This window comes from Sphaeramia orbicularis, chromosome 2 (genome assembly GCF_902148855.1).
Source record: "Sphaeramia orbicularis chromosome 2, fSphaOr1.1, whole genome shotgun sequence".
Lineage (NCBI taxonomy): Eukaryota > Metazoa > Chordata > Actinopteri > Kurtiformes > Apogonidae > Sphaeramia > Sphaeramia orbicularis.
Window position 1 is genome coordinate 7,620,237 of NC_043958.1, and position 10,822 is coordinate 7,631,058.

The 10,822-nt window shown below is 37.5% G+C and overlaps 1 protein-coding gene across 1 annotated transcript; it reads left to right on the forward strand.

Annotated features, from left to right (window-relative positions):
- Positions 1-5,005: 5,005 nt before the first annotated feature.
- On the forward strand, positions 5,006-8,246 carry LOC115435648 (leucine-rich repeat-containing protein 3-like). Its single transcript, XM_030158221.1, has 2 exons — positions 5,006-5,085; positions 6,295-8,246. The coding sequence occupies exon 2, from the start codon at positions 6,576-6,578 to the stop codon at positions 7,380-7,382; it is 807 nt and encodes a 268-aa protein (XP_030014081.1). The 5' UTR covers positions 5,006-5,085; positions 6,295-6,575; the 3' UTR covers positions 7,383-8,246.
- The last annotated feature ends 2,576 nt before the right edge of the window (positions 8,247-10,822 follow it).

Below are 10,822 nucleotides of genomic sequence, written 5' to 3' on the forward strand. Positions count from 1 at the left end.
AACCCATGAACATTCCCACCCTGTTGCACCATAAACAAACAAACAAACAAACAAACAAACAAATAAATAAATAAGGAACACAGATATTAGTCACAGACTCGTATTAATTAGACTACTGTGGAATAAGTGAGGGATCTACCTCTTCTATGTGATTCAGAACAGGTTGCCGAATACTGAAAAACTTATTGGCACATCCTCTTACAGAATAACTAATTTTTTCCAATGTTAAATGATGTAAAATACCCAGAAACCAAGATTTAAATGTTGGAGGTTGTTTATCTTTCCATTTCAGTAGTATTAGTCTACAAGCTAGAAGAGTAATGAAGGCGATTAGATTTTTAGATTTTTGGTTAAGATGAAAAGAATGTGACGTAATGCCAAATATTGCAATTGTTGTTTTTTTTTTTTTTTTTTTTTTTTTTAAGTCCCAAAAGTTTTGTTCCTGCCGCTATTTCTTCTCTTTTAAATAAGCCTTGATGCACTTCGCTTTGTTTTAATTCCTGGGCTCTGGCTTATGTTAACGTGGTCTAAACTTATTTATCATTTATTTATCTATTGTCCCTTGTATTATATTATATCATTATATCATGATGTTTTTATCATGCTTTTTACAGGCTTTATTTTTAGCATTATTAGTGATATCTGATGACTTTTATGTATTTCTAGTCTGTTTTAACCATGATCAGTGAGTAATCTGTCCCCTGTATGTGTCCTGTAGTTTTAATGTTTTTTGTGTTTGAGATGCCCTATTCAGAACAAATCGACCCACAGGTATTAATAAAGTCACCTTGAACCTTGAGCCAAACTTAGGGTCAGGGGCCACAATGGGTCACAGAGCTGTTTTTGTAGGGTCATTTTCAGATATATGAGGAAATGCTGACGAGCATATGGGAATTAATTTTCCATCCAATGTTGCCAAGTGAAATATAGAGTAGAAGCCAAGACAGAAGATAAAAATGCCAAAAAATAAGATGTAAAATGAAAAACATGGTGCATAAAACTGTAACAAGGTGGTGATAAAAATGACAAAAGGTGTAAAATGACAAACACAGTGAATAACAATACAACATGGCACAAATGATGCAAAAGATATAAAGATTAAATCGGCGTAAAAGATGTAGCAAGATGAAAATGGTGTGAAAATGTGAAAATAATGTTAACAGACCTAAACAGAAAAACATAAAAAGATTTTCAGACAGCAGAGGAGTCAGTAAAAATGTACATCTATGACAATTCATGCCATATTTTTGTAAGTTTGAGTCCAGAGGAGACATGGAATCTCGAACTAAAAAGGTTTGGGGTTCAGTTCACTGTACTGAAGACACTGCTCTACAATTTTTTTTCTTTTTTTGTGCTACAGCTTAAATACTCTAACCCATAAAGACCCAAAAATCCACTGGTGACCAAAATCATCTACTGATCTAAACTGTTCAATCCCTGTTGATCCATTAATCCTATCAATACATGTAAATAATTGGCGTAAAATACAGTTTGTCATCTTTTCATGGTCATCAGATATGACCCATTTGGACATTCAGTGGCTTTGTGGTTACCGTGGAAACACCAGCATCTTCTACAACATTGATTCACCAGTAAAACCCATGGAGTTGGATCAATGACAGTGGATGGAGACATTTGTAAAGTACTTTGAATTGCCTTGTGTATGAATAAATTTCCCTCGCCTATAGTCAAAATAAGAAAAAAAAACATCCAATTTTAAAGCATTTTATGCTTTGGGTTTAAAGAGTTAAAGTTGCATTTGAAGAAACTTTCATTGCAATACTATTAATATTGCAAATGAGACCAGATCAAAATGTGTTTTTGAGTTAAATATGAACACTTCTACACATTAAATAGAGGAAATTAGGAAATAAGCCCTGCCTCCTATTCAAACTTTCATCCAATAAAGGCCTGTTTCCTTCTGCAGCTGAGAAATTAAGGAAATTATTTGAGAAAATGTGGTAGTGCATGCAAAGAAAGTTGTGGGGATCACATGGCGGTGGGCTGATTATAGTTAGCAGAACTCTGAATTCAGTTTGATATCTGCAGATCAAGATGACAAAGACAATTTCCTCATCCTTTAATGAAATGATGGAAAGCTCAGATTCTGTCCACAGTCACAGGATATTCAGTCACATTTTAGATGAGATTTACAGTAATGGGATATTTTTCTGTCATGGAAATGGGAGCAGAATTAATTGAAACACTGGTTCCCCATTTCAGAACAGTAAAAGGATGATGATGATCATAAGGAGGATCAGACAATTTGAAGCAGTTGAGTCACAAAAAAGTTAATAGTACAGTGTAAAAGTAGAAACTATGATAATTTATGCCTCTTATAATCTTTTCCAAGATGTGTGACAGCAAAGTAGAATCTAGTATAAAAGTGAGTGACATTTTTTAGCACAATGACTGTAAAAATGTCTATAACTGATAAACAAATGTCTTATTTTGGTTCATGTATAGTATTTGCAGTTGTACCTTGATATAAAGGAGACACTTTCTACGCTACAAAAGCTGATTTAGTGATGTTTTAAAAGAATCCCCCAAAGTACATAAATATACACTGGCCAGCCAAAAAAAGTCACACACACGATATTTCAACACACCACCTTCCCCGTGGCAGCGTTTACACCATGCAATGCTTATGCAAAGTCACAATAAATGTCACTACATTTATTTGCGCCAAGAGTTGGAATAAATTTACACCAAGATTGTGTCATGATGATGTTAGACTCAGACCACTGTGTAAAGTCTTAATAGGGTTCAGGTCTGGGTTATCCATGTGTGAAAGTGACGTCTCATGCTCCTGAATCACTCTTTAACAGTTTAATCCTGACAACGTCACCTTGGAATATGTCTGAGTCACTGGGAAAGGCAATAAATCCATTACATCGGGTCATCAGTATTTGTTTAGTATATTGTCAATATTTTTCAGTACAATTTGTGTGATATTTTTATACAGTGTATATAGTCTGTTTCGGTGATATTGTTATACAGTTTTTGGCACTTTGTTGTTGAAAGAAACAGAGCTGCTATTCTATTCTATTCTATTCTATTCTAGTCTAGTCTAGTCTAGTCTAGTCTAGTCTACATATTAACACACCACAGATTCTGGGTCATCCAACCTGTGACATGCATGATCTTACATCATATTTACAGTTCTGTGATATATCATGCAGTGGAAATCCAAAATAAAACCAAATAAAATGGTGGTGATGCTTTTTATCAAATGAAACAGAAGCAACGAAAAAAAATGATGGAGCTGAAATACATTAATCAATGCAGCAATTACCCAATAGGATGACATGAAATAAATTAGCTAAGTTAAATCCAGTTGGTAACTTTTTTTTCTCCTGTTTATGGCCAGGTATGACGCTCTGGTACACATTATAACACCTGAACTAATTGTATTTAGTAATATAGCTGGAGAAATTAGACACACTGCTATTTGTAGAAGGCTATGAAAGAGGATAGAGCCACTGGAAAAAAACAAAAAACAAAATTAAGGTCCAGTATATGTTTTTTTTATTATTATTATATTTATGTTTATGTTTATGTTTACGCATTTGGCAGACGCTTTTTTCCAAAGCCACTTACAGGGGAAAACCAATTAAATCACTTTAATTATGAGGAAATAAGTCAGAATTTTGAGGAAAAAAGTCAGAAATCTGACTTCAATCTCGGAATTCTGACTTTTTTCACAGAATTCTGACTGTTTTTAAATATATTTTTTTATTATTGTTCTGAGATTAAAGTCAGAATTCTAAGAAAAACAGTCTGAATTCTGACTTTTTTCTCAGAATTCTGACTTTAATCTCGGAATTCTGTCTTTTTTCTCAGAATTCTGACTGTCTTGAATATATTTTTTTGTATTATTGTTCTCAGATTAAAGTCAGAATTCTGAGGAAAAAAAGTCTGAATTCTGACTTTTTTTTCTCAGAATTCTGACTTTAATCTCAGAATTCTGACTTTTTTCTCATAATAATAATAAAAATATATATCGGACCTTAATTTATTTTTTTTTTCAGTGGCCCTAATCCTCTTCCGTAAGAAAGCAAATAAGGGTAATACAGAGATTTACTTTGCAATTGTTAGAACCATCATCTGTGTCATCTATTAACAGAAAATTCTGACTGTTTTAAATATCTTCTTTTTATTATTGTTCTGAGATTAAAGTCAGAATTCTGAGAAAAAAAAGTCTGAATTCTGACTTTTTTCTCAGAATTCTGACATTTTTCCTCATAATAATAATAAAAATCATATATTGGACCTTAATTTTTTTTTTTTTTCCCAGTGGCCCTAATCCTCTTCCGTAAGAAGGCAAAGAAGGGTAATACAGAAATTTACTTTGCAATTGTTAGAACCATCATCAGTGTCATCTATTACGAGAAAAATGACACTAAATTTTGTACTATATTAGGTAAGTTTTACAAGAGTAATTGACAAAAGTGAAAATGGAATTGTAATGTATGATCAGATAGACGTTATTTTAAGTCAATGACAGACTTTATAAATTGAAGTTTGTACAAGTTTTGGGTGTAAATTCTTTTTTTTTTTTTTTTTTTTTATTACAGCTGACATATGTGAGATGTGAATCAACATGTAATAGCTGTAATTTCAACTGTGATGTAAAACCTATTTGCTCTCATCTGTATAATTAAAACAGAATTAAGGCGTTGTAATGATTTGTAGGACGCTTATTAATGTTGAATGTGGATTTCTGTTCCTTCATCAGTTTCGCAGGTCCGGTGGGGTTTGAGCCTTTTCACGGACAGAGGAAGCCCCGTTCCCACCGCTGCGTCTCTGCGCACAACCACATCCACGCACGCACACGCGCGCACGGATATATCCACTCCACACGCAGCTGCTGCATACCTGCGCTCTCCGAGGACGAGACGGAAACTGTGGACTCGAACTGGTGGATCCCTCTGAACCGGTTTGGTTGGAGACCTGACGGCAGGAGGGGTCCGACTGGGGTGCGTTTTCGAGCTTTTTACGCGTCGGTTCTGGTTCATCCAACAGAGATAAACGTGTCCTGGGTGTGCGTGGGGATCTGGACCGGGACAGGGGAAAGGCTGTCAGGTAGGAACCGGATCCCGAAAACACAAAGAACTTACTTTTTTATTGATAGAAGCAGTGCTAGGCTGAAATACAGCACTGAGGATAGGTGGAAATACAGGAGAAAAAAGCACAAACTGGCTGAGTTTGGCTAAACATGTTTTTTTGTCATAAAGAAAAATTATTGAGGATTTTTTTTTTTTTATAATATTTCAAGAATGATTGGTTGTTTAATATTCTTTCTTTGTCAGGTTTTAACGAATTGTGCTTATTTCTCCCCATCTATACTTATAAAGAACTGGGAAATGTTGTAATTCTAATAATATTTGTCAAATCATTGTTTCTTTTTCATTGTAATTTCATTCCATATTGAAAGATGAAGAAGCCACATGATTGTATGTGATATTAAACTATTCTTTATGACTAAACAGCAGAACATTACCCAATATAAAACATTATTTCATATATGATAAAGTTCTTTTTTAACATCAGAATGTGCAAAAAAAAAAAAAAAAGGTAAACAACAAAATATTGAAGCATTCTGGAAGTGTTTTAACTGGAAATGTGGGAAAAAAAAAAATAACTGAGAAAAGGAATACAATTGTTTATTTCACACCTTTATTTACAGAGATCAATGTTTATATTACTCAGCACTCTGGAAACTCTTTCTTTGCGACTCATTTGACATTCATCACACTGATCAAAAAGCTGCTCCCGGCTTATCTTGTTCTTTGAGCTGCTATCACCAGCGTCACCAGCCAATGCATTGATTCATAGTCATTTTGATGCGCATCATGACCTTCACTGACTCTCGCACACATTGGTTCATTTTATAGTCTACAAACAGTTATTTAAGCACAACTCACCAACTCAAAGTTCATCTGCTGCATAGTAATGAGCCCACACCTTATTTAATGGCTCGTCATTTTCTCACCAGGACCAATCTTGAGTGAATCCACCCATATTGTAGGAAAATGCTATTATTATGATAATATTGAACTTTACTGGTGTTTCCTCTAAGGAGTCTGGAAAGGGGAATAGATGGTGCCAAACAGGGATTGGAACATGATAGTAGGAGAAAATTAACAACACAACTTTTATCTCCAGCTTGTTTGAGGCAGAAAAAGTTCCTTGACTGAGCACAATTACAGGTTTTGAATAGCAACAATAAATCTTGAATGTGGGACATTTTCAGCAATCCATCTTGTTTTATCGCTGTCTTTTTTTCCACAGGTGTCTTTCAGTCGGCAGCCAGGACGCGCCTTCCCTCCGATGATCCACGATCATGTTTTGTCTTCTCAGAAATGTTCCCCCTTTTGTCCTCACTGGGTTTCATCAGCCGCTCTCCTCTTTGACATCTCATTTCGCTGCTATGCCAACCTTTGTACTGTCCCCCCTCCTTGTGTTGCATCAGGGCTCAGCCATCCATAACTGTCAAGCTCAATGATGAACAATAATGAGAAGAGTGTGGATGAATGTTGAAAAGTGCCATGGGGATGAAACTTTAGCCACTAATGCCCAGACTAATGGGGGCCTCTCAAAGGTGTAGGTCATCCATAAAACTTTCTCGTTGTACTTCTCTTTACTCTGTGGGCGCGTTGTGGCTTCTGTTGATGATGGTAATGACTGCATACGCCTGCCCTAAAAGCTGCCACTGCACAGAAAGGAATGGTGCGGTGGTGCAGTGCACGTCACGCAGCTTGGAGAACATTCCGTCAAATTTGCCAAAGGACACTATCATTCTTCTTCTGTCGTCGAACCGGATCAGACACATCCCCAAGGAGGCCTTCAAAGACCTCTACCGCCTCAGGGAACTGGACTTATCTCACAACGCCATTGAAAGTGTGGAGGTCGGTGCCTTCCAAGGAATATCCGAGAGCCTGAGGATGCTGGATCTTTCTAACAACCAGCTAAGCGGACTACCCAAGGACACCTTTGCCAAGCTCCACGCCCGGGTCCGCCTTTCCCACAATCCCTGGCACTGCGAGTGCTCCCTGCAGGAGGTGCTCAGGGAGCTCCGGCTCGACCCGGAGACGGTGAACGAGGTGAGCTGCTACACATCCGTCCAAGAGGAGTATGTGGGACAGCCTGTAATCCAAGTCCTGGACTCGGGGATCAACTTCTGCAACTTCCACCAGAAGACGACGGATGTGGCTATGTTTGTGGCCATGTTCTGCTGGTTCAGCATGGTGACGGCGTACATCATTTACTATATCAGGCACAACCAGGAGGACGCCAGGAGGCACATGGAGTATCTCAAGTCCCTGCCCAGCACTTCCCATATAAGCAAGGACTACGACACGGCTAGCAGTGTGTTCTAAAAACTGGACACCAGGAATAATGACGCCATTGTATGTTTCTGCAAATCATGCATACAAGTAATCTTAATGTAGCTTCTCAATGGATAGTCATTTTTGCCTTTTGCCAATAGGCAGGAAGTTTTTGGGATGTGGATAACACAAGATCCAGGACTCTACAGCTACAGATTGTAGTTGGCAGGTTTTGAGGTTTAAATGTTAAACCACTTTGGTGAGGGTTAGGGGGTTTCATTGGTGATAATATCTATCAGGTCATTTACAGGTTACATTTGTACCATGTTTCAACTGACAGGTGACATGTTTTAGTCTCGTTAAACACAAAAATAAGATGTTCCCTATCAAATGAACTCTATTATATACATTATACTCTTTGTATCAAGCCGAACCCTAAAGTTCTATGAGCTTTTGCATAAGGTTTCACAAAAAAGGTGGATATTACAAAGTAAATTATTGATAAATCTTCCTGAGACCAAGCAATGCATTTTTGTCCTCTGTAGGGGACACGAGTTTCACAGCATTACCTTAAAAACATAATTAAAAATGCTGTCCACTGCAAAGCACATTCCATTAAAAAAAGGTAAAAATCTAACATATTGCATCTTGCCGTTTCCGAGTAAGGCAATTATTTAAATATAAAAGCCAAACCTATAACATTCCTGGGGTCTCAAGAGGAATATACAATGTAAGTGATCTTTGCAAACTTTTTCTGTATCAGACCAAACCTCAAACAGATATAATTTCCTAAACCTATAACCAAGGACATCTATTAAGGGTCAAGTTAAGTTGCAGCACATTGTCATTTCCAAAAATTACACCACCGTTCAGTAAATTGTAAAACAAATGGTCTTGTAGGAAACAAAACATCAAAAAACCTGTTGACATTGACTTAGTGACCAGTTGCCCATATCAGGTTAACAGAAGTGTAAGGTCAGAAATGGTTGTAGTGAATAGGAACTTCTCCAGTTTCTGGTAGGGATACACCCTGGGGAGCTGATAAGGTGGGGGGGGACATGACAAATTCATGGGGTCCAGCATTTGTGGGGAGGCTCATAGAGCAGTGGAGGGGCTCCAGTGGATACAGGTTAGAAGTTGTGAAAATTTCATGTAAGATCCAATGTGTAACAGAGGCATAGAAATCGGGAGTCAGACGTTGAGGGGATGTTGAAAGTATGTTAAGTGTCAGTTTCGTTTCACGCTAGCATAAGTGATGTTATATACGGATCACACCCCCACCTCCCCCCGGTCTGCGAAAATAGTGAATTTATGAAGGGTCCACAACATCTATGCTTTCATGGGGCCCACAACTGGTAGCAGCGCCCCTGGATACACCCATATACATCTGAACATTGGTATCAGTCAATATTGTCATGAATTTAGATGATATTTGCTCATTCAAGGATCAAGAGAGACTGAAAGACTGCAATGCGGTTTACTTATTTTTATATATACAAGGTGTCCCAAAAAATTTGACATCAATTCATCACCTAATAATTTGTTTGCTCTTGTTGCTCAAAAAAGTGTAATCATTTTTATTATTCTGCTTTCAGGAATAGACATGCTGTTTACCGCAACAGAAAAGTCGTTCTGTGTATTGAAGTACGCCCAAACTCAGTCAAATGTGAATGTGCAACGTTAATTTTTGCTAGAAAATTTCATAAACAAGCACCAACAGGAGAGCCGATTAGGACATGGCATTTGTAGAATAAAACATTTTATGTCCAAAAAAATCCTATTAAGTATTATTTCTCCTGACCATATAGTCACTCCAATATGGACGTCTCAAATTCTGTTAATTTTTTTGGGACACCCTGTATATATTTTCTTGGCAAAATAACTAATAGCCGAACAGTAAACAGCATTAGTATTGGCTGTCGGAACTAAATGTCACTTTGAATATATGTATCGGCCCAGAAATTTACAATCAGTGCATCCTTTCTGTGTTTAACATGTGTCTGAAATGACCCAGACTACATCACACACACCCTAAAAAAGAGCGGAAGTTAAAGGGTTAAAAAGTTACTGGTTGTAGAAAATCCCTGTGACAGGAGATTTAGTGTTGATCACTGGTATTTTCAGTCTTGTAAGAGTTTAAACATGTGATTAACTCTGCCAAGACGTGAGTCTAATGCTCCACTCTGAAGCTCTCCTCAGGCAAAAACACCAACTCCTCTAATTGTGATGGTTTGGTTTCACCTTTTCCACAGTGGCTTGAAATAGCCTGAGGTCATCTTTCATTATATTTACTGTTATTCGCACACAGAGTAAAAACCAGTAAAAAGCAGGGGGGTGTATTCTCGACTGTTGGAACCCCCCCCTCCCCTGCATTCTTGCCTCTTTAACTGAATATATTCCATCATTAATTGATTTAAAAGAGGTAAAAGATGGGAAAATATGTGGAATGTTCATCTGATGGTTTGACAGAGCATTGAGGGTTAAGTAAATAACACAAAGCTCTGTAAATACAGTGTCACATAGATCATTGCTGACCTTGAGAGGGTTTTGAAAAGCGACAAGCTGAAGGACTCGGTCTGTATTTGTATACAATAGGAGATAAAGGGGGGGGTATAGCAAGGCTTCTGGTGCAGAATGGGGGGGCTGTGGGATTTTCTTCCAGTGATGCGACTGCTTCCAAGTCTGAATCAGGGAAATCCAACATCCAGAGAGTCTTGCTGACCTCTGACCTCTACAGAAATGTTGGCTGGTTTGAAAACTCTGATAAACTGCTGGTAAATCCTGTTCTTGCATCTTCAGAACCTTTTAAAATCTTCTCTTTTTTGGCAGCCGTAACCCTAACCCTAGTCCTCAACACAAAACTTTTAAGTCCTACACGCATTTTATCAAGCCTCATTAAAAAAGGGAACATCTTGTTTTTTAACCTTTAACCTAAAATGCAAAGAGGTTTTACAGCAGTCATAACCAGTCGTCTGTCCAAAGGAAAGTTGCAGAAATGAAATAATTGCATAATCTGTAGGCTTGAGTTTGTTCTAGTGAGGTAATTGTTTAATGGAAGGACATGATGGATGATAAATTACAAAGGAAAGTCTTACCCAACCTTTTCTGTCAGTTAAACCTAACCTTCCTCAATCCTAAAAATATGAAAAACATGGGTTATACTATACATTACGATGTCCATCCACAAATTTCCAGACATGTTAATATGTGGGTCAAGTGTGCACATGTTCGTGGTTTGCAGAAACATCCCATTGCAGGGATTGGGTTAGTTGTAAGTGCAGGAGTATTTGTGAGAAAAGATGCAACTGTACCAATGAATACAGATGAAAGTGCACCGGAGAATATAGATGAGAGTGTACCGATGAATAAGTTTGTGGAATATCAGGAGCGCTGATAAGTGACGGCTTCAGAGGGAGGGATAAAACCCCACTCTGAAACATACATTACACTGCACAAGGCACAAAGACGTTAGGGAGAGGGTGAAATTTCGC

What these genes read in the sequence shown, in the direction of transcription:
- LOC115435648 (XM_030158221.1), top strand. Translation starts at nt 6,576, where the DNA reads ATGCCCAGACTAATGGGGGCCTCTCAAAGGTGTAGGTCATCCATAAAA.